This window comes from Salvelinus sp. IW2-2015, linkage group LG33, assembly GCF_002910315.2.
Source record: "Salvelinus sp. IW2-2015 linkage group LG33, ASM291031v2, whole genome shotgun sequence".
Lineage (NCBI taxonomy): Eukaryota > Metazoa > Chordata > Actinopteri > Salmoniformes > Salmonidae > Salvelinus > Salvelinus sp. IW2-2015.
The window spans coordinates 19498472-19522636 of record NC_036872.1 but is presented as its reverse complement, the minus strand read 5'-3'; the positions used below and the strand labels follow the sequence as shown (position 1 = coordinate 19522636).

General features: G+C 42.4%; 1 protein-coding gene and 2 long non-coding RNA genes across 3 annotated transcripts in view; 2 read left to right on the top strand and 1 right to left on the bottom strand.

The window, feature by feature from the left end:
- LOC139023596 (uncharacterized) overlaps positions 1 to 24165 on the bottom strand; it is a 581371-nt gene that overhangs the window by 74029 nt on the left and 483177 nt on the right. The gene's annotated exons all lie outside the window — the stretch shown is intronic.
- The window catches only part of LOC111958151 (probable E3 ubiquitin-protein ligase HECTD4), a 71751-nt gene that overhangs the window by 2590 nt on the left and 44996 nt on the right, over positions 1 to 24165 (top strand). Inside the window, 1 exon segment of the mRNA XM_070437024.1 lies at positions 16315 to 16871. Within this exon segment, the coding sequence (XP_070293125.1) occupies positions 16315 to 16871 (557 nt within the window).
- LOC111957484 (uncharacterized) lies at positions 142 to 6454 on the top strand. The gene is made up of 3 exons (XR_002876407.3): positions 142 to 4626; positions 4839 to 5033; positions 5484 to 6454. It is a non-coding gene; the product is annotated as an uncharacterized lncRNA (long non-coding RNA).

Here is a 24165-nt window from a genome sequence, read left to right as displayed (position 1 = left end):
TAAGCTGTAACTGGACTTCATTAATTACTGTAACTCTATTACTAATCAAATCTACAAATAAAGTTGATCAAATAGATTACATAATTTTTTTATTGTAAGAGAAATGAAAATAGGCTATAGGCCTATGTTTTTTCTAGGACTTTGTAGAATTATATAAAACATATCCTTTTTAATGTTTATATTTCTTCATTCAATTCATAATTTACAATAGTTTATGCACTATTTATCAAGTGTTGGTGCTTATGTTTGTACACCTTGCGGGTTGATATGCAGCTGATGCATATGCTAAATGGAACGCCCAGCGATGTTCTCTAGTGGGTACTTGAAGGCTGAAAGGCCAGGTGGTTCTAATGTTAAAAGGCCCTGTCCAGTCAACCCTGATATCATCATGGCTCCGGACTAACATTTTTCCCTGGTGTCACTAACTTTTTCAGTTGGTGGGACTAGCCCATGATTTGGTGGCACCCAAAAAATGTGTTTTGCGGTGTCGCACAATATAATTAATTTCATTCATCTTACAAAGTCATTCACAATACTTTAAGAAGTCTAATAGACTACGGAGATGGTATTAAGTAAATAAGTTGTTACATCTAACATTTCCAAGCAAGAATGCTTGATGAAAAATATTTTGTTGTGCAACTTAATCCAGTGATTGTCATGAATTTTGGGTTGACAATTAGGCTATTTGTGTTATTTTACTGTCAAAATAGGGTCTGATTTGTTTGTTCAATAGACATGAATTTGCCTTCATGTTTATATGCATTAATATTATATAGGCCTAATTCAATTGGTGCTCATTCACCACCTGAGGAAGTGGAAACTCAAAACACATTAGCTCGATCACTAACTCTTTAACACCTAATGCTAGTAGCCATGTATTAATCTAATAGTAAATGTAATGTCCTAAATAAAATTTGCAATGAAGCCAATTTTTGCACGCTCCTTATTTTAAAGCCATATCAGTGATGGTAGACCTAAACACAGACAAATAAATGGGACATAGATTGATAGATGGTAACAGACAGATGGCATGCTACAGATGAACAATGAGAATGAATCAACCTGAGAGGACGACTTCACTACGTACACCTCCTGCTTCTAAAACTTTATGATTTTTCGCTGTGCTAGCTAGCCATAGACCTGTGCCCCAGGTGCAATAGTGTGACATCTTGATTATGCTGCTTCATAGTGGGACTGGATTAGCTCTGGGTCTGACGGGTGGAGACCAAAGCAAAGCCCTTATTGCCCATGCCACTCCTCAGAAGAGAGCAGTACCATTGGTTCAATGGCAGTACAGGACAAGTATGTGTTGCTTGTCCTCTCTGCAGTGGAAGTATGGATGGAATGTAACCTGAGCATCTGCAGTGTCTGGTTATTGTACTGTCACCACTGTCCACCTTCCCCCTGCTCTCACTAACCTCACTCTTATGTGAGAAGGAGGTAAACAGGGCTGCACGAATCAGTGTATAATGGGGTGGGTCCCCCCCACATGAAATGCGTGTTTCGGTTCTACCTCCGAAGAATAATTAAGGCTACTTATTCACGAATTGGGTGTGATAATTTCCATGTGGAGTTGATAAACATCAACAAATAGGGCAATGACAGCTGTCAGGCTAGCTAGCTAGGGTTAGCATGCTATATTGCTAACCTTATCTAGCTAGCTAATGTTATTGGTTGCTTTTTATATATTTTTTTGTACACCGTATTCAAAAGATTAGCCAGCTCGCTCTATAGCCTTGTTCACACTGCAGGCCTTAATGCTCAAATCAGTTTTGTTTTTCAAATCTGTTTTGGAATAATGACTGTCCAAACAGCAAGTTACAAGTGACCAAATTGGATTTGTGTGTTCAGCCAGCAGTCATTTGCTGTCATGGCTACGCTAGTTGTTATCGTAACTGTGGGTGTGTGTGTGCTGTGGTGTAAGCTGCTTGGTGGTACTCATGCTTCCTATCACTTAGAAGTTATTTAGCAAGCTAAGGTGACAACAATGCCTGCCATGGACATTTCTCATTTGCTTTGAATGTTCAAAATCATAATGTAAGAACACTTTTTAAAGCCTCAAAGGATAAGATGATCCAACTTTCTAAACGACTCCTTTTTGGATAACCACAGCAGTCACTTAGCTAGCTAGGTAGCTGTTTAACTTTCTTGCACATTCACACATTTGTTTTGTAAACAAGCTAGTAAGCTAACACATGTTCTTCTCAAACTGTTAAGAGTAATGTTATATAGCAAGCAATAAGATATGCCAAATAAGTCTAAAAACCACTTGAGGGCAATCCAGATTTGACCATTCTGACAAGTCGCATGGCCAGGAATCAGATTTGTATCTGACTTCAAACCACCTACGAAGGTGGTTTGAAATGTGGCGCGAAATATCTGATACTTTGCTTTTTTGCTGTTCAGACTGCAGGAAAAAGAACAGAATCGGATATGCAAAGAAATTGGATTTGAGTTACTTCAAACTGCCAATGTGAACAAGGCTTATGGCTGGTTCTCGAGCTGGATAGTCATAAGCTTTGATTTAGAGAAAACGTCGCCACAGATGGGAACCACTGGCCTGTCTTTGACTTCGCCATCTATTATTATTATCTCAAGTTTTGGCATCTTCCATAAATTGTAGGGATGCACAATATATCGGTAAGCATATCGGAATCGGCCGATATTAGCTAAAAATGTCGGCATCGGCCCGATGTCTAGTTTAACGCTGATGTACAAAACCGATGTCAAAGCTGATGTGCATACCTATATAACGTAGGTAGATAACGTAATGACGCCACGGAAAATACAGCACTACATGTACAATACAGCATTCCTAACCTAGCCCACAATGTCTGCTGTGTGGAACTATTTTGAAGTTTCGAAGGAAGATAACAAAAAGGCCATATGCAACGTTTGTGCTGCTATTATTTCCAGAGGGGAGAAAGTGAAATCTTTCAATACCACAAACCTAATTACTCACTTGAAAGCGCATCACCCCCAGACGTTCAGCGACTACATAGAACAAAAGCAGAAAAAAACTAAACAAGTTCAAGTCGAGCAGTCATTTGAAAGAGTAAGAGAATTTCAGTGAGACAACTCAAAGGCGTAATCCATTAACGCCAAGATAATGGAATTCATTGCCCTTGACAATCAACCGTTCTCTGTTGTGGATGATGTTGGCTTTTGCTGACTGGTCGAGCACCTCGAGCCCCGGTACACACTAGCAAGTAGGCGCAATTTTTCAGATGTTGCCCTACCGTAGTTACACAGTATTGTTGAAACGCACATCCATGGGCTACTTGCTATTGGCCTCACTGCTATTAGCTTTACGACTGACATTTGGACCAGCAATGTCAGCCCCATGAGCAGGGTCCGAAATGAACACCCGCCAAGCGCCAAATGCGGGTAGATTTTCCATTTGGCGAGAATCTCAGAAGGCTATCCGCCACACTGGCGGGTAAATGTTTGTACCAAAATAGTCATGTAATAAGATATCTGGCATGATTGCTCGGAGGAAATTACTTATGTTTGCCAGCTTACCACAGACCATCTCTAGTGCTCCTAGTTTCACGGCACTGTTTACCGTACGGGACATCGGCTTCTCGACATCGTTCACTTGCCACGGGTCTGCTGCTAGCTACCGTTCATTAAATAGCTGTTATGTGGCGACATTTACTTGGAGTAAGCCAACCTTTGAAACGAAAACCCACCGATGAAAAGGAGGACGAATCGCATAAAGAAAGTTTTATGAGAAATGGAGGTTTGGAGATAAAGGAGTTTCAAGAGGCTGGCTACAGTATGATGCGGAGGCTGTGGTGATGAGTTGTTCTGTGTGTCGCTAGTATGCTAAAGATAAAAGCAGAAACGACTAATTTGTCATCAGAAATAAAATTATGAAGCTGGAGAACATTTGTGACCATGCACACAGCAAGTGTCACATTGCCTGCGTGTCTATGTCCCGGCCTCAATCGCAGCCTCTCCTCTTGACACCCTCTGTGATGGCGCTAATGGCAATGTCAGAGCAGACCAGCACGAAGATGAAGATACTGTTTAGGACTGTACATGCCATTGGCAAGAAGGCGAGACCACTTTCTGACTTCGAGTGGATGTGTGAGTAAGTGAACATGTTGTTACTCTTGTAGCTTGACTAGTACTTTTTGTAGCGAGTTTAAGTCTATTTAGCAGACGTGGTCCAGTATTGTAGGTAATTTCTCACCCGTTGATTTGGTTCACCTCAACATAGTGTATAAATACCATAAAATTATAGGCCTACTGATGCTGACATGGATCTCCATGCTTTCCTATGACATTCTATTTTGTTTGTCTCCAGAGACTGTTTACATTTTAAAGCATTGTGGCACAATTGACTTTACTAGCCTTATCGTGTTGATTCTTAAGTAAACAAAGGGTAGAAGGCTAATTTAGCACAATCAACTGCCAGCTATATTGGATAACATGATTGTATATTTAATTATTATTGAATTAATTTGATGTTTAATTTTTTCAGTTTGGATGAGAGAAAAAAAGGAATCACTGTGGGCTCAACATATAGAAATGAGAAGCAGGCCAAAGAGTTTACACCTGTTGTGTGCACTGGACCACTTCCTGCGAGGTTACCAGGGGCTTGTCCAGCACCTGGAACAGGTAGTGGCTCTAGATTGCTATGCTAAGTACTCAAAGTCATCATCAATATGTAGTGTCCAGTAAATAACAACAAACACGGTTACATCATGTTTCAATGCTTTATGCACTGATAAAATGTGTCATATCTAATATAGTTTTTTTTGGACAGCAATTTATTGTCTATTTGTTCTTTATGTATTTCATATTCAATCTGCTGATGCCCAAAATGCCAGAGGTGTCCAGCAGGCCAAGGCCAGGAAATACTACAGTACTGCGAGGGAGGCTGTTGTTATCCGCTTCTGTGGCTTCTTGCATGACACTCTAACACACCTGAGCAACCTGTCTGCCTGTCTGCAGAGGTCCACCATAGCAGAAGCCCACAGCTCCTTGTGCTCAACACAGGCAGTACTTAAGAAGTACAAAACCAGGTATGTTTATTTAAACTGCAATAAGAAATACTTAACTTAAGAAAGGATTATGTCAATAAGAGCAGGAGAGAGAGTGAGTTGTAAAGGAAAATTCTGAAAGGATGGTAAAATGAGCCTTTTATCATCAGAGAAGGGCCCATGATGGCCACAATGGCCAACAGATATGAGGGAATTTTGCTGACCAGAGGTGACAGCAAGACCCTCATCACATCACAGGATAAAATGCTTGACAGGCTAGTCGAGAGTATGACTGACAGGTTCCAGGATGCCAGTGTGAGGGTCCTGTGTGCCACCAGCTTCATCAACTGGCCAGAGTCAGGAGATGCAGCAGCAGGTTACTTTGTTTTGTATTACCGGTCAGTCAGGTTAGGTTCAGGTTCATGATCATATTTTTATAGTTTGAGAATTAAAACTGCATGATGCTTGTTGTAATGTATTTAATTATTCTAGATTTTGGTGACACTGAACTGGAAACCCTGGTGGACCACTTCAAGCCTGTCCTGGAGACCTCTGGCATCCATGTTGAAAGGATCCCTGACCAGTGGACTGTCCTGAAGGTGCTGATGTACCAAGAGTCCAGGTCTGCAGAAGATGTCCTGGTTCCGTGTCAACAGGAGCCATCAGCATTCCTGTCCTGATTTTCTGGCATTGGTTGACCTGGTCCTGTCCTTCCCTGCCTCCACAGCTGAATGTGAAAGAGGTTTTAATAACATTGAAACAGGTGAAAACCGATTGGCAGTCCAACCTAAAGTCTGACTCACTGTCAGATCTCCTTATGGTCCAGCTGTCCTCTCCAGAGATCAGGGAGTATGATCCGTTAAAAGTTGTGATGCTGTGACACCAGGACTTTGTCAGGAGCAGGAGGGCAGACTTCATGGACCATGCACGGTAGAGGGTGAGGAGTCTGAGGTTTAAGTTGATTAAAATGATTAAGTATCTGCTAGGTTTACAAAACCTTCAAATTTAGTTTTATGTTTGATCCTTAAGTACATTTAATAGCAAATACTTCAGTAGAATTTTGAGTTCAAAACTTCTTCAGTTGTATTCAGGCTGGGAAATTAAATCTAGCCACAGCCAAAATTAACCAGCATCTGATAAGCCTCTTTTTTACCTGTATTTAATCAGGGTATTTCTACTCAAAGTAAAGGATTTGTAGACCTGCTTCCCCTGTTTCCCCTTTGTATCAGGAGAGCACCAGTTCACTGTATCAGGAGAGCACCAGTTCACTGCACTTCTCATAATTGTATTTTACCATTGCTGTTGCCCTGTTTACACATCTATGTACTCTTATTCATTGTATCTGATATGTTTTGTTTATTTCATTGTGTGCCCAATGTTTAGCGTTTTTGCACTCTGTACAGCACTTTTGGTCAACTACAGTTGTTTTTAAATGTGCTCTACAAATAAACTTGATTTGATTAACCGTTGATCAATATATTACAATTGTATCAAATTTTGCTCTGACTTCTTAAAGTTTGTATTCAACATGTACTGAAATGAATGTATTTGTGACAATTTATTATTTTGCCTGGTAAAAAATATGCTTGGCTGGTGGATTTTTTTCATCTACCAGTCCCCTTGGCAGTTCAGACAAAAAGTACATTTCGGACACTGCTCATGAGCATGCTGAGTCTGACAGCACAGTGGGTCGACGAGGATTTTGTACAACAAAACTGCCGACACAGACCGCGGGGTTAAAATTTGCAAAGTACTCTACTAGAGGCTGTGAACAAGTGATTCAGTGGTATTCTCTCTGAGCCTCGATACTGTCGCCACTATGCTTGATGCTAGGTACAAGGACTGCTACTTCAACGCAGACAAGAAACAGGGTTTATGTGAAATGTTAGACAACGCTAGACAAGATGGAAATGGACACAGTGACAGTGCACACCAAGGAAGAGGACCCACGACTTGTATTGGACACGGTGCAATCTTTTGGTAGGCTGCTAGCAGTCTTCAGCTGTGGTTACAGCAAAGCCAAGTCACCCCATGCTCATGATTCTCACAAGGGAAGTGAAATGATAGGCTAAAATTACTTTGATCAGGACATGTACAGTTGAAGTCGGAAGTTTACATACACTTAAAAATAACACAAGTCATTTTTCCAACAATTGCTTACAGACAGATTATTTCACTTATAATTCATTCACTGTATCACAATTCCAGTGGGTCAGAAGTTTACATACGCTAAGTTGACTGTGCCTTTAAACAGCTTGGAAAATTCCAAAAGTCTGGTTCATCCTTGGGAGCAATTTTCAAATGCCTGAAGGTACCACGTTCATCTGTATAAACAATAGTGCGCAAGTATAAACACCATGGGACCACGCAGCCATCATACCGCTCAGGAAGGAGACGTGTTCTGTCTCCTAGAGATGAACATACTTTGGTGCGAAAAGTGCAAATCAATCCCAGAACAAACATGCAAAGGACCTTGTGAAGATATTGGAGGAAACAGGTACAAAAGTTCTTATATCCACAGTAAAACGAGTCCTATATCGACATAACCTGAAAGGCCGCTCCACACGGAAGAAGCCACTGCTCCAAAACCGCCATAAAAAAGACATGAAAGATCGTACTTTTTGGAGAAATGTCCTCTATCTGATGAAACAAAAATAGAACTGTTTGGCCTTAATGACCATCGTTATGTTTGGAGGAAAAAGGGGGAGGCTTGCAAGCCGAAGAACACCATCCCAATCGTGAAGCACGGGGGTGGCAGCATCATGTTGTGGGGGTGCTTTGCTGCAGGAGGGACTGGTGCACTTCACAAAATAGATGGCATCATGAGGGATGAAAATTATGTGGATATATTGAAGCAACATCTCAAGACATCAGTCAGGAAGTTAAAGCTTGGTCGCAAATGGGTCTTTCAAATGGACAATGACACCAAGCATACTTCCAAAGTTGTGGCAAAATGGCTTAAGGATAACAAAGTCAAGGTATTGGAGTGGCCTTCACAAAGACCTGACCTCAATCCCATAGAAAATGTGTGGGCAGAACTGAAAAAGCGTGTGTGAGCAAGGAGGCCTACAAACCTGACTCAGTTACACCAGCTCTGTCAGGAGGAATGGGCCAAAATTCACCCAACTTATTGTGGGAAGCTTGTGGAAGGTTACCCAAAACATTTCACCCAAGTTAAACAATTTAAAGGCAATGCTACCAAATACTAATTCAGTGTATGTAAACCTCTGACCCATTAGGAATGTGATGAAAGAAATAAAAGCTGAAATAAATCATTCTCCCTACTATTATTCTGACATTTCACATTCTTAAAATAAAGTGGTGATCCTAACTGACCTAAGACAGGGAATTTGTACTAGGATTAAATGTCAGGAATTGTGAAAAACTGAGTTTAAATGTATTTGGCTAAGGTCTATGTAAATTTCCGACTTCAACTGTAACTATAAGAGCCTTGAATTTTCTTTCGTGGGTGACTTTTCGCTATCTGGATAAAAACTTGTTTCTAGCTAATGTTACACCAATCAAAGCAGTGGAGCATGTTGTGACTCAAAACTTTAGTGGACAAAACCATTCATCTTGGGGTGACGGGGGGGAGCAGGTTTGCAAAATGCTATTATATCACGCAATTATACCATTTCTAAAATGTTCAGAGATATATATTGTTAATACAGACTGAACCAATTTTTTTTGTAACTGTACAAATTATTCAATGGATTATGATAATTTTCTGTTTTATTTGCGCCATGGCCTGGGTGGCCAAGTGGACACACGGCTGTTTGACTCATCTCATTCACAAAGAGGAATAACTTTGCAGCTGTTTCTGATTAGTAAACAATGCCATGCTGTTAGGTGGGAACATTGAAATAAAACCCAGCCCTGAAACGAAATGTAGGCTGAAAATAATTTGTATGTAATTTCACATGAAAGACACCTCTTTCACACGATATGCACGAAGTGGGTAGTTCGGATTTTTCACCTCAAGCCCAAATAACTTAATATATCTTCATTGTAAAGGGTTTAAACACTGTTTCCCATGCTTGTTCAATGAACCATAAACAATTAATGAACATGCACCTGATGAACGGTCGTTAAGACACTTACAGCTTACAGACGGTAGGCAATTAAGGTCACAGTTATGAAAACTTAGTACACTAAAGAGGCCTTTCTACTAACTCTGAAAAATACCAAAAGAAAGATGCCCAGGGTCCCTGCTCATCTGCGTGAATGTGCCTTAGGCATGCTGCAAGGAGGCATGAGGACTGCAGATGTGGCCAGGGCAATAAATTGCAATGTCCGTACTGTGAGACGCCTAAGACGGCGCTACAGGGAGACAGGACGGAAACACTGATCGTCCTCGCAGTGGCAGACCACGTGTAACAACACCTGAACAGGATCGGTACATCCGAACATCACACCTGCGGGACAGGTACAGGATGGCAACAAACAACTGCCTGAGTTACACCAGGAACGCACAATCCCTCCATCAGTGCTCAGACTGTGCGCAATAGGCTGAGAGAGGCTGGACTGAGGGCTTGTAGGCCTGTTGTAAGGCAGGCCCTCACCAGACATCACCGGCAACAACGTCGCCTATGGGCACAAAACCCACCGTCGCTGGACCAGACAGGACTGGCAAAAAGTGCACTTCACTGACGAGTTGCGGTTTTGTCTCACCAGGGGTGAAGGTCGGATTCGCGTTTATCGTCGAAGGAATGAGCGTTACACCGAGGCCTGTACTCTGGAGCGGGATCGATTTGGAGGTGGAGGGTCCGTCATGGTCTGGGCTGTGTGTCACAGCATCATCAGACAGCTAGTTGTCATTGCAGGCAATCTCAACGCTGTGCGTTACAGGGAAGACATCCTCCCCTCATGTGGTACCCTTCCTGCAGGCTCATCCTGACATGACCCTCCAGCATGAAATGCCACCAGCCATACTGCTCGTTCTGTGCGTGATTTCCTGCAAGACAGGAATATCAGTGTTCTGCCATGGCCAGTGAAGAGCCCAGATCTCACGTCTGGGATCTGTTGGATCGGAGTGTGAGGCTAGACTATTCCCCCCAGAAATTATCCTAGAACTTGCAGGTGCCTTGGTGGAAGAGTGAGGTAACATCTCACAGCAAGAACTGGCAAATCTGGTGCAGTCCATGAGGAGGAAATGCACTGCAGTACTTAATGCAGCTGGTGGCCACAACTGTACTGACTGTGTACTTTTGATTTTGACCCCCCCTTTGTTCGAGGAACACATTATTCCATTTCTGTTAGTCACATGTCTGTGGAACTTGTTCAGTTTTATGTCTCAGGTTGTGTGCATTCTTGTTATGTTCATACAAATATTTACACATGTTAAGTTTGCTGAAAATAAACGCAGTTGACAGTGAGAGAACGTTTCTTTTTTGCTGAGTTTATATCATACTTTGACTAAAATGATGACTTAACATTATGGGTTAGCTTTGGCCATCGTCTTTCCGCTTGAAAAGTGGATTTCTACTGTGGCCGTTTAAGTCTGTTTCCCTATGTCATGTGACCTTATGGTCTAGTGTGGATTATTAATACCTGCCTCTCTATTTGGGCTAACTTAGCCAAACTCATGATTGAACAGGTCATCCAGAGTAGAAGCCCTTCTGCAGAGCAAGGTGGAGAAGGTCGGTGTACAATCCCAGCCTCCAATGAATGAATGTTACTGTAACATTAGTCTATCTGAAATTTAATCAATAAAAAATGTGCCTACTAAATGGTGTAGTGGAGTCTTGGGCTACACACTGTAATAGATACATGGCTGAAGTGCTGCCTAAGTGCAGAGGATGCACAATATTGGTATTTTTATCTCCTCTGAAATAACCCCACAATCTCTCAATTTTTCACACCACTTATTTAGAAAAAGTATGTAATGTTGTATTTGACTGTTTCTCTGGGTAAGAACATCTGCAACATGAATACAATTGTATTGTAAAATTACTGTGGGTTAGAAATTCAACAAGGAGTAGTTTATTTCCACACTAATGTATTCTGATTCTTTAATATATATCATTGGATTTAAAGGGTCTAACCTCTTATTCCTCCCTCATATATTCAAGTTAGCAACACATTTAAACAGCACATTGATAACTTGACCAAGAAACGGAAGTTGAAATTGGGTTTCTATTTTAGGAACAAACCTTGCTTTTCAATGTCAGTCAGAAAGGATCTTGTTCAAAGCACTTTTTTTATCGTGTGGATGATGGTGATATTGTCTATATGCAGGCCTCAGCATGTACCTTAACTCTGGACACAGTGTATCATCGTGCGTTAAGATTTATCACAAATGCTAGATCACTCACCCATCACTGTGATTTGAATGCCATGATGCAATGGATCTCTCTCTACACCAGGAGGCTAAAGCACTGGTGCACTTTTGTGTACAAAGCATTGATAGGACAACTCCCTCTGTTCCTTACTGACCAGATCAGTCACTCAATACAGTCTTCTTTCACAGTCGCTGCTGACCTTGTCTGTTCCTAAGGCTAGAACTGAGATGGGGAAACAATGTTTTTCCCATAATGCCCCTTCATCCTGGAACATGCTGCCATAGATATTACAGTTAGGGGAGTTAGCGTACTTGCCTGTTTAAGACTCTGATCGACGGCACTGTTTTTGATGGATGCAGTTGTTTCTAATCTTTAAATGTATCTGTAAGTTGTGACACTTTGTCTTTTGTGTGTATTTTTTGTTGTAAGATTTTATGTACACTCTTATGTGTAGTTTTCCATCTTGCCTGGTCGCCCTTGCAAAATAGCTTTTAACCTCATTGGGTCTATCCTGATTAAATATAGGTTAAATAAATACAAATATTACACTGCTGCTACTGTTTATCCATCCTGTTGCCCTATCGCTTTACCCCTACCTACAATGCATTTGAAAAGTATTCAGACCCTGTGACTTCTTCCACATTTTGTTACGTTACAGCCTTATTCTAAAATGTATTAAATTGTTTTTTACGCCCCTCATCAATCTACACACAATACCTCATAATAACAAAGAAAAAACAGCTTTTTAGAAATGTATTTTAAATAAAAACCTGAAATATCACATTTACATAAGTATTCAGACTCTTTACTCAGTACTTTGTTGAAGCACCTTTGGCAGCAATTACAGCTTCTTGGTTATGACGCTACAAGTTTGGCGTACCTGTATTTGGGGAGTTTCTCCAATTCTTCTCTGCAGATCCTCTCAAGCTCTGTCAGGTTGGATGGGGAGTGACGCTGCACAGCTATTTTCAGGTCTCTCCAGAGATGTTAAATTGGGTTCAAGACCGGGCTCTGTCTGGGCCACTCAAGGACATTCAGAGGCTTGTCCCTAAGCCACTACTGCGTTGTCTTGGCTGTGTCCTTAGGGTCATTGTTTTGTTGGAAGGTGAACCTTCACCCCAGTCTGAGGTCCTGAGCGCTCTGGAGCAAGTTTTCTTTATTTTTTCTCTTTTAAAAAATAAATAAATTTTACCCCCTTCTCTCCCCAATTTTCGTGGTATCCAATCGCTAGTAATTACTATCTTGTCTCATTGCTACAACTCCCGTACGGGCTCAGGAGAGACGAAGGTCGAAAGCCATGCGTCCTCCGAAGCACAACCCAACCAAGCCGCACTGCTTCTTAACACAGCGCGCCTCCAACCCGGAAGCCAGCCGCACCAATGTGTCGGAGGAAACACCGTGCACCCGGCCCCCTTGGTTAGCGCGCACTGCGCCCGGCCCGCCACAGGAGTCGCTGGAGCGCGATGAGACAAGGATATCCCTACCGGCCAAACCCTCCCTAACCCGGACGACGCTAGGCCAATTGTGCGTCGCCCCACGGACCTCCCGGTCGCGGCCGGCTGCGACAGAGCCTGGGCGCGAACCCAGAGACTCTGGTGGCACAGCTAGCGCTGCGATGCAGTGCCCTAGACCACTGCGCCACCCGGGAGGCCCTCTGGAGCAAGTTTTCATCAAGACTTTCTCTGTACTTTGCTCTGTTCATCTTTCCCTCGATCCTGACTAGTCTCCCAGTCTCTGCCGCTGAAAAACATCCCCACAGCATGATGCTGCCTCCACCGTGCTTCACCGTAGGGATGGTGCCAGTTTTTCTCCAGACGTGACGCCTGGCACTCAGGCCAAAGATTTCAATCTTGGTTTCATCAGACCAGAGAATCTTGTTTCTCATGGTCAGTCCTTTAGGTGGTTTTTGCCAAAGAACTCTTGCTCTGACATGCACTGTCAACTGTGAGACCTTATCTAGGCAGGTGTGTGCCTTTCCACTCAAGGATGATCAATGCGAACAGGATGCACCTGAGCTCAATTTCGAGTCTCATAGCAAAGGGTCTGAATACTTATGTAAATAAGTATTTCTGTTATTTTTAATACATTTGCCAACATATTTTTAAAAACCTGTTTTTGCTTTGTCATTATTGGGTATTGTGTGTTTTAGAATAAGACTGTAATGTAATAAAATGTGGAAAAGGGGAAGGGGTCTGAATCCTTTGCGAATGCACTGTATATGTACAGTGACAAAGTATTCAGACCCCTTGACTTATTCCACATTTTGTTACGTTACAGCCTTATTCTAAATGGATGAAATAGTTTTTCTTCTCACCCTTCTACCCACAATACCCCATAATGACAGTGAAAACACATTTTTAGATATTTTAGCAAATGTTTTGAAAATGAAATTCAGATCTCATTTACATTAGTATTTACACACCTGAGTCAATGTTACAATCCCCCTTTGGCAGCGACTACAGCTGTGAGTCTTTCTGGGTAAGTCTAAAGAGCTTTGCACACCTGGATTATGCAATATTTGCACAAAATTCTTCAGGCTCTGTCAAATTGGTTGTTGATCATTGCTAGACAGCCATTTTCAATTCTTGACATAGATTTTCAAGTAGATTTAAGTCAAAACTGTAACTACGCCACTCAGGAACATTCAACGTTGTCTTGGTAAGCAACTCCAATGTTTATTTGGCCTTGTGTTTTAGGTTATTGTCCTGCTGGAAGGGGAATTTGTCTCCCAGTATCTGTTAGAAAGCAGAGTGAACCAGGTTTTCTTCTAGGATTTTGCCTGTGCTTAGCTGTATTCCATTTCTTTCTATCAAAAAAATCACCTTAGACCTTGCCTCAAATGTTTGGCACAGCAAATTTCAGGTTTGCTGAGCGCAAACTTGAATGTTGTGAAAATTCTGTGCAAGTTCCAGCGCATGTTTACTGGTTGGGATATGTGCGTACGGTCACTGTGGGGACGTCGTCGTCGATGCACTTATTGGCGAAGCCGATGACTGACTGAGGTGGTATACTCCTCAATGCCATTGGATGAATCCTGAAACATATTCCAGTCTGTGCTAGCAAAACAATCCTGTAGCGTAGCATCCGCATCATCTGACCACTTCCGTATTGAGCGAGTCACTGGTACTTCCTGCTTTAGTTTTTGCTTGTAAGCAGGAATCAGGAGGATAGAATTATGGTCAGATTTGCCAAATAGAGGTTGGGGGAGAGCTTTGTATGCATCTGTGTGTGGAGTAAAGGTGGTCTAGAGTTGATTTTTCCCGCTGGTTGCACATGTGACACGCTGGTAGAAATTAGATTTGGGAAGCTAGGTTTGGTTATCCATCCATGTGATGAGTAGCCTCGTAATTACCAGACTTATTACCGCGTGTAGCGGAACAGCTAATCAAATGGCTATTTATAATCTATGCATAGTCACTTTAACTCTACCTACATGTACATATTACCTCAATTACCTCGACTAACATGTGAAACTCACTCCTCAGCCTGGAGTGTCGCCCCTTCTGCATTTGAAGAAGGCCTTTTTTAATAGCATGATGGGTTGGAATGCTTCTGGAGGGCGGTCACGTGTGTTTTCAAGGCAGAAGTCCTGAGTTCGAGTCTCCGTATGAGCTGAATCAGGGGGATGCGGTAGGCTACTCACTAAGCAAGTAGTGTGTCGTCCTTTACATGCACTTCCTGAACTTATCCCTGTAGTCTTTAGCTAAGTGGGCTAATAGTCTTGTGACATACAGGAGACCTGGTTTGAACCCAGTCAGTCACAAGAGCAAGATTAAATAGAGTGGAAAGGCTATTCTTAGAAGGCTATGATAGGACTATTCAACTATATCTATATTCTATCGTGTCCTGCTCAGCCTGTGATCATCCTGTCCATGTTCCAGAGGGTCTTTGCTATCATCAATGGGATCATAATAGCTAATAGCCAAAATGGTTTAAATGCTAGAGCCAAATTCATAGGAAGAAAATAAATTCAGAAACCGCTAGAATCTACTGTTTACCACAGAGAGCGTTGGATTCTATCTGGTTTCCTTTACCTTTCCTTGCTGGCACAGTACCGGGATGCTGTCTCTGGGTTTTATTCTGAATTTGGAGAACTGAATCTGAATACATCTGAGAAGTTGAATTTAGGAAACTTGGATCAACTCGAAAATATAGTTTGTAAAGCAGATACAAGAAAAATGAATGCGATATCTACCATATTGAAACCAAATATATAAATATTTAATATGCGTATTGAATTGAAATTGAATTTTAAAACTGAATGCAATATTAATTAAATTAAATTTCAAATCCTGAAATACATGTTCAATTCATTAATTGCATTACAAATTAAAATAATATTACATTCAAATTCAATATCCCAATACAAATAAAAAATTATGAAATTCTAAAATAATTTCTGTTGGTACTGAAATCGCTCCATATATAATTCCACTTTTACATTATGGGGTATTGGGTGTAGGCCAGTGACATAACTACATTTTAAATTCAGGCAGTAACACAACAAAATGTGGAAAAGGTCAAGGGGTGTGAATACTTTCTGAAGACACTATATATATCTGCCTCAATTACCTTGTACACCTGCACATCGACTCGTTACTGGTACACCATAGCCAAGTTATCGTTAATCATTGTGTATTTATTCCTTGTGTTGTAATTGTTCTATATTTTTCTCTCTGCATTGTTGGGAAGGGCCCTTTTAAGTATGCATTTCACTCTTCGTCTACACCTGTTGTTTACAAAGCATGTGACAAATGAGATTTGATTTGACATCTCATATTGAAGCAGTGCTCTGTTGTAAATTGGATTAAGAGATAGCCAGACCCCAGCTAGATGGTGATTTACAGTCCGTGCACTATACTGGATGCGGTCATCACTTTGAGATCTCTACCCATTGTCTCCCCAAGGATTTGTACTTTCTCCTGTTGGTTATAGATCTCCATGACTATTTTATGTATCCCTCACACATTTTCTCCTTCTCTCGGTCTCTCTGTCTCTCTGTTCCCCTCTCTCGCTCTTCCTCTCTCTTCCTCTATCTCTAGATCCTCACATTCGAAACGAAGAACCCTGCGGAGCTGGCTGAGCGTCTCCGTGCCGTCTGTGGTAACCAAAGCAATGCGTATGCCCGCCTGTTTGAGTACCGTTTGAATGCGCTGCGGGGCCTGTGGGGGGCCCAGCGTCAGCTGGCCCTGGAGGAACAGCAGGACCGGGAGGGGGCCGGGGGGGGAGATGAGGAGGCCCTGGCCCTGCTAAAACGACAGGGCCTGCTGCAGCAGCCTGAACAGGCGCCTTTCACTTCCCGTGTGGGCCTGCTACTGGTCTTCCCCCTGCTGCAGTCCCAGACACGCAGTGACCCAGCGCTCTGTGGGGTCACAGCGGAGGTGCTGCTGTCTTGCCTGCGTGACTGCCAGCCCCTCAGCCTCAGCAAGGAACCCGCAGACTGCCTCAACGGCCTGGAGGGGCTGCTCTGCTCCTGGCTGGAGGAGGGGGTCCAGCAGACAGCACAGACCCAGCAGGGACAGGCTCCGACATACATGTTCCATGCACACAGGCAGAGGGAGAACGCCGCCGCTGCCCTGGTAGCCCTCGCCTGCGCCAGGTGAGACCACACCCTTAACACCAGCAGACACCACAAGTGACTAAAATGTATTTTGTTATTTTATTTAACTAGGCAAGTCAGTTAAGAACAAATTCTACCCCGGCCAAACCCTAACCCAGACGACGCTGGGCCAATTGTGCGCTGCCCTATGGGACTCCCAATCACGGCCGGTTGTGATACAGCCTGGAATCGAACCAGGGTTTGTAGTGATGCTTCTAGCACTGAGATGCAGTGCCTTAGACCGCTGCTCCACTCTGCTTACCTGTCTGGCTCATTTACTCCACCTTCAAAATACTGCCCAGATGGTGATTATGCAAGCCGTATAGTGTCATCCCATTTCTGTTTTCACTTGTCAGTGTCCTAGCTAGCCCCTGTCAGTGTCCTAGCTAGCCCCTGTCAGTGTCCTAGCTAGCACCTGTCAGTGTCCTAACTAGCCCCTGTCAGTGTTGTAGCTAGCCAGTGTCGTAGCTAGCCCGTGTTAGCCCATGTCGTAGCTGGCCCGTGTCGTAGCTGGCCCGTGTTGTAGCTAGCCCGTGTAGGTGTCCTAGCGATTCAGTGTCCTAGCTAGGGATGCACGGATACAACATTTTTGGCCGATACCGATATCCAATATTTTCCTTGTCAAAAACCTGATACCGATATTTAGAATTTTAGCTAACCTTTTTAAGCGTTCTAGTACAGTTAAATAATTGAAACAACACACACACACTGACCAAAAAGTTATTACCAGTAAAACATAATCAAAACCTATTTCTTTCACTTACTTGCTGTGCTGTTTCGTTGTTCGGTCATTTCATTCTCAACCAGGATTTCGTCATACATGTCAAGCAGTGAAGTTTCAGCTTTGTCTGTCTCTGGCCTCTCTTCCTCGGTGCGCACTGTCACTGTGTCCGTTCCCATCTTGTCCAGCTGTGTCTGTAACATTTCACGTAAACCCTGTTTCTTGTCTGCATCGAAGTAGCGGTCCTTGTACCTAGCATCAAGCATGGTGGCGACACAGTAAAGAGGCTCAGAGAGAATACCACCGAATCGCTTGTTCACAGCCTCTAGTAGAGTACTTTGCAAGTTTTAACCCCATGGTCTGTGTCGGCAGTTTTGTTGAGCAGGCGTTTCAATGCCATGACAGATGGTATCACGTCTGCTGCAGACGCAGTTGATGAGCTTATTTCTCGAGTCAGTTGTTCGAATGGCGCTAGGAGTGTGTTCATGTTTCCAAGTTTCAAACATGTTCTCAAAAGCCATTGAAATGGCAGCAGCAGTATAAGAACCAGCATGTTCTTGAGCATGCAATACGGCTTTCCTCAGTATGAAATCCTCGTCGACCCACTGTGCTGTCAGACGCAGCATGCTCGTGCAGCTGACATCGCTGGTCCAAATGTCAGTCGTGAAGATAATAGCAGTGACGCTGATAGCAAGTAGCTCATGGATGTGTGTTTCAACAATACTGTGTAACTCTGGTAGGGCAACATCTGAAAAATAGCGCCTACTTGGATTTAATGGATTTCACCTTTGAGTTGTCTCACTGAAATTCTCTCTTTCTTTCAAATGGCTGCTCGACTTGAACTTGTTTAGTTGTTGGAAGTGTGCGCTTAGTTTTTTTCTGCTTTTGTTCTAAGTAGTCGCTGAACGTCTGGGGGTGATGCACTTTCAAATTAGTAATTAGGTTTGTGGTATTGAAAGATTTCACTTTCTCCCCTCTGGAAATAATAGCAGCACAAACGTTGCATATGGCCTTTTTGTTATCTTCCTTTGAAACTTCAAAATAAATCCACACAGCAGACATTGTGGGCTAGCTTAGGAATGCTGTATTGCACGTGTAGCACTGTATTTTTTGTGGCGTCATTACGTCATCTATCTACGTTATATAGGTATGCACGTCAGCTTTGACATCGGTTTTGTACATCAGCGTTAAACTAAACATCGGGCCAATGCAGATGTTGGCATTATTAACTAATATTGGCCGATTCCAATATGCTTACCGATATATCGTGCATCCCTAGTCCTAGCTAGTCAGTGTCCTAGCTAGCCAGTGTCGTAGCTAGCCAGCGCCTGTCGTAGCTAGCCTGTCGTAGCTAATGTTGCCACCAACATTTGAAAAAGGCCTTTCAGTTATTGTGTTTGCTTTGTCAGTGATGCTTGTTGCACTGGGGTCTTGTGTGTTTCACATAGGAAAACACACTTTTTCACTGGCTGCGGCCCGGCTTCTGCTGTTGACAACTGAGCTTGACTTGTCAAAACCAGAACCATCCCCCCCTGTGTGTCCCCTCTGTAGAGCCTGAGAGCCCATTGTGTCAGGGAACCATCCAGTCCTAGTGCTCGGTCTTCACCAACAGTGGTGGCTAGTTAAAGAGCTAGGCTATCCTCTGTCTCCCCCTCTGATGGTATGGGCGTGACGTATCACTGCGTTTTTTTTGTGTGAGCTGCATAGGCTAACTGTTTCTCATCAGTGTGACGTCACCAGCTGGTGAGAATTATGTGTTAGTGTAACGTGGTCTGCGTTGGGGAGGTTGGGTGCTGGTTCCAGGCTGAATCATCTGTTGTTTATTACATGTGGGAACCAGCAAGACTCATGTGAATACAGTTACCTAAGCCACACTCACAGGCACAAACAAAAACACTGACACACAATGATAACTTCAATGTCTTTCAAATACAGTGCAATGTCTTTCAAATACTCCTTGAATTTTTCCACATTTGGTTACGTTACAGCCTTACTGTAAAATGTATTAAATATATTTGTTCCTCATCAATCTACACACAATACCCCATAATGACAAAGCAAAACATAATTTTTTTAAATGCAAATGTGTACAAAAAATAAATGTAAATATCACATTTACATAAGTATTCAGACCCTTTACTCAGTACTTTGTTGAAGCACCTGTTAGTGTTCGTTCCTTTCCTCCTTCCTTGTTAATCATTGGGTCATTGGTGAAATTAGCATTATGACTATCTTTAATTAAATCATTCAAAAACCTTTATGAATGCAATTGCAGACAGAAATTGACAAACAGGAACATAGCACGCATGTTTCTGAGTATGTTCTGCATCAAACAAAAGGTCTCAAGTCGTTTTATTAAACCGAAGTCCCGCCTTAGTGATGTCACTGACTACATCATTACCTTTTTACTCCTGAGACCAAAACCCTGCATCCATGGCTATACAAACATAGAGTTTCAGTGTTTATCTAAAAGCTAGGCAATAAATGTCCCCTCCCCTAAGTTGATTTATTGTGGAATGTCTGACTAGTCTCTTATCTCCCACACTCCCCTGCAGAGTTCTGTCTCAGTCACACAGACAGAGAGACAGAGAACAACTCTAAAACTATATAATTAATATATATATTGTTAATCTATAGACTAGGACCCTATACATGTAAGGAGGGAGGGGTCTTATAACCCCTCCCCTTATATTAATATAACATAAGCATAATCAATTATTCTAATACATCAAACATCTGTACAGCCCCAAATCATGACCGCTAGGTAAATCCTGACACACCTTTGGCAGCGATAACAGCCTCGAGTCTTGGGTATGACGCTACAATTCTCCGCAGATCCTCACAAGCTCTGTCAGGTTGGATTGGGAGCGTCACTGCACAGCTATTTTCAGGTCTCTCCTGAGATGTTCAAGTCCGGGCTCTGGCTGGGCCACTCGAGGACATTTAGAGACTTGTCCCGAAGCAACTCCTGCATTGTCTTGGCTGTGTGCTTAGGGTCGTTGTCCTGTTGGAAGGTGAACCTTCACCCTAGTCTGAGGTCCTGAGCGCTCTGGAGCGTGTTTTCATCAAAGATCTCTCTGTACTTTGCTCTGTTCATCTTTCCCTCGATCCTGACTAGTCTCCCAGTCCCTGTCGCTGAAAAACATCCCCACAGCATGATGCAACCACCATTATGCTTCACTGTAAAAATGGTGCCAGGTTTCCTCTAGACGTGATGCTTGGCATTCAGGCCAAAGAGTTCCATCTTGGTTTCATCAGACCAGAGAATCTTGTTTCTCATGGTCTGAGAGTCCTTTAGATGACAGCCTGCTTGGAGTTTGGCAAAAGGCATGAGCCTTTTATGGAGGAGTGGCTTCCGTCTGGCCGCTCTACCATAAAGGCCTGATTGGTGGAGTGCTGCAAAGATGGGAGAACCTTCCAGAAGGACAACCATCTCCACAGAGGAATTCTGGAGCTCTGTCAGAGTGACCATCGGGTTCTTGGTCACCTCCCTGAACAATGCCCTTCTCCCCTGATTGCTCAGTTTGGCCAGGCAGCCAGCTCTAGGAAGAGTCTCTGCATTTCCGAACTTCCATTTAAGAATGATGGAGGCCACTGTGTTCTTGGGGACCTTCAATGCTACCGAAATGTTTTGGTACCCTTAGACCAGATCTGTGTATCTACATAATCCTGTCTCGGAGCTCTACGGACAAGTCCTTCAACCTCATGGCTTGGTTTTTGCTCTGACATGCACTGTCAACTGTGGGACCTTATATAGACAGGTGTGTGCTAGGGATGCACGATATATCAGTGAACATATCGTAATTGGCCGTTATTAGCTAAAAATGCCAACATCGGTATTGGCTGATGTCTAGCTTAACGCCGATGTTAAAAACCGATGTCAAAGGTACCGTGCATACTTATATAACGTAGGTACATGACGTAATAATGGCACATAAAACTTCGCACAACATGTGCAACACAGCATTCCTAACCTAGCCCACACAATGTCTGCTGTGTGGATCGAGCAGTCAACAAGTCGAGCAGTCATTTGAAAGAGTAAGAATATTTCAGCGAGACAATCCGTGACAATATACCGTTCTGTTGTTGGTGATGTTGGCTTTTGTCGAGTGGTCGAGTACCGGTACACACTACCAAGTGCGCTATTTTTCAGATGTTGCCCTACCGGAGTTACACAGTAATAGCGTCACTGCTATTAGCTTCACAACATACATACTATGGAACGCCATTTGGGTCTTTGCATGTCAAAAAAGATACAGTAGCACTGTCACAGCTGTACAAAAAAGTCAGCAAACAAGCAAGCACCGGCAACGAACGATGTGTTGGTAATAAAGCATCAGTTGTTCGCCCGCAACTTCTAGGGGTAGCTAGCTTTAGCTTGGTACCTAGCTATCACCAATACAACCAGCCTGAAAACAATGACCATAGAAACTGCAATCATTTTCATTATTCTTAGCAATGATTTAGGAATCCATGTGAGTATTGTTGTTCGCCTATTGAAATTGAACTTCAGTTCATGAAAATAAATAGCTAGCCAGCTACTTAACCCTGTTGCCCAAAGCTAACATTATAAGCAGCCAGCTAGCTTCATCTGGCTCGTGGGGCTTGACTGGACCGGGTTATGTGTTGTGAAGCTAGCCAAGGATTAGGCACAATAGTGGAATTTGCTGTTTGCTTCAAAATAAAGGTATGTCATTGACAGTGATGCATATGAATACAAATAGTAGTATTATGCCATACTTTTATTTTGAAGGCTAACCGCAAGGTCCACTATTGTGGCTAATCCTTATTGTAGCTAGCTTCACAGATTGGTCCGACAACCATTCAACAAATAAGAACTGTCTTATAAATTAGGGTTAGCTAACTACAGCTACTGAAACAGATTATGTCGTGTTATTTGATGTGTATCTTTTTTGACACACAAAGACCCAAACGGCGTTCCATAGATATCCTGGTTGAGAATGAAACGACTGAACAACGGAACAGCACAGCAAGTAAGTGAAATAAATAGGTTTTGATTATGTTTTACTGGTAATGGGGACATACTTAAATGCCAAAAAAATTACTTTTTGGTGTGTGCGTGTGTGTATATATATATATATATATATATATATATATATAACACCTTTATTTAACTAGGTAAGTCAGTTAAGAACAAATTCTTAAGGCTGCTAAAATGTTAAATATCAGTTATCGGTATCGATTTTTGGCCAAAAATGTCATATCGGTGCATCACTAGTGTGTGCCTTTCAAAATCATGTCAAATCAATTGAATTTGCCACAAGTGGACTCCAATTCAAGTTGTAGAAACATCTCAAGGGTGATCAATGAAAACAGGATGCACCTGAGCTCAATTTCAACTCTCAAAGCAAAGGGTCTGAAAACTTATGTAAAAGTATTTCCGTTTTTAAATTTGAATACATTTTCAAACTTTTCCAAAAACCTGTTTTCGCTTTGTCGTTATGGGGTATTGTATGTAGATGAGGATTTTCAAAATGTAATCAATTTTAGAATAAGACTGTAAACTAACATTTTGAAAAAGTCAAGGGGTCTGAATACTTTCCGAATGCAATGTATATTCTATAAATCCTATGATTCTATGTGGACAACACTGAGTCAAAGTACACACATTATATTATACTGTACTATCCTAGAAGCATGCACACACACACACACACACACACACACACACTGTAACGGTTTTGACTTGAGGTTATTATTTATAGGGGTGCCAAGTAGGTTGTGCCTACCAGAGAAAACATTGGTTTCTCCTTTTGGTTTGGGAGGGAATGAGTCCCATCTGGTCCGTCAAGTCTACACCAATACAAAGGACTTGTGTAAATGTCAGGATGGAAATACACTTTTCATAAACCCTTAAAACATTGGAAAGAACTTCAAAAACAACTGTATTATTTTGCGTGGGTTGTATTACCAACATAAATGATCACACACACACATAATATAACAAATAAAGAGCTCTGGTTCCTCCAGAAATGTCCTGTACCTCGGGCCTAAAAAGAGTCCAGCCCGGTAAAGAAGTTCAGGGACTCAAGTGACCTTAGTCACGCAATTCTGTAACCGTCTCAGTGTTCTCGCTGTTCCAATAGGGCGCTTACCCTTTAAATCCCAATTAACATAGTGCTTCTCTCTCTTTCCAATAGGCGCTTCCCCTTTAATTCCCAATTAAGATAGCCAGCATCAAGCTGAGCAAAATGTGGGTTTGTGATGGAGACGTGAATGAGGATGTGTTCAACCCTCAGTTCTTGAAGCGTCGCTATTCTGTTGTTTTGTAGCCTAATAGCTTAGTGTGACCCAGGATCGGCTCCACTCTTTGCGTCTGTGGACTACACCGTCTCCGTTGTTCTTCGTGGCCTTTTCGGATTGTCCCTGACTGGACCGCTACTACAACCTTTTTGACACGGTATTTCATTTGTTTTGGTGATGTATACTGTGATTTATGTAGTTTAGTTGTAAGTGAGACGAATTAGTCGTTGATACGCTTTATAGTTGTGTTAAAATAAGTGTTATTTTGATTGTATGATTAATTAACTGGGTTTACGCTACGGACCAACA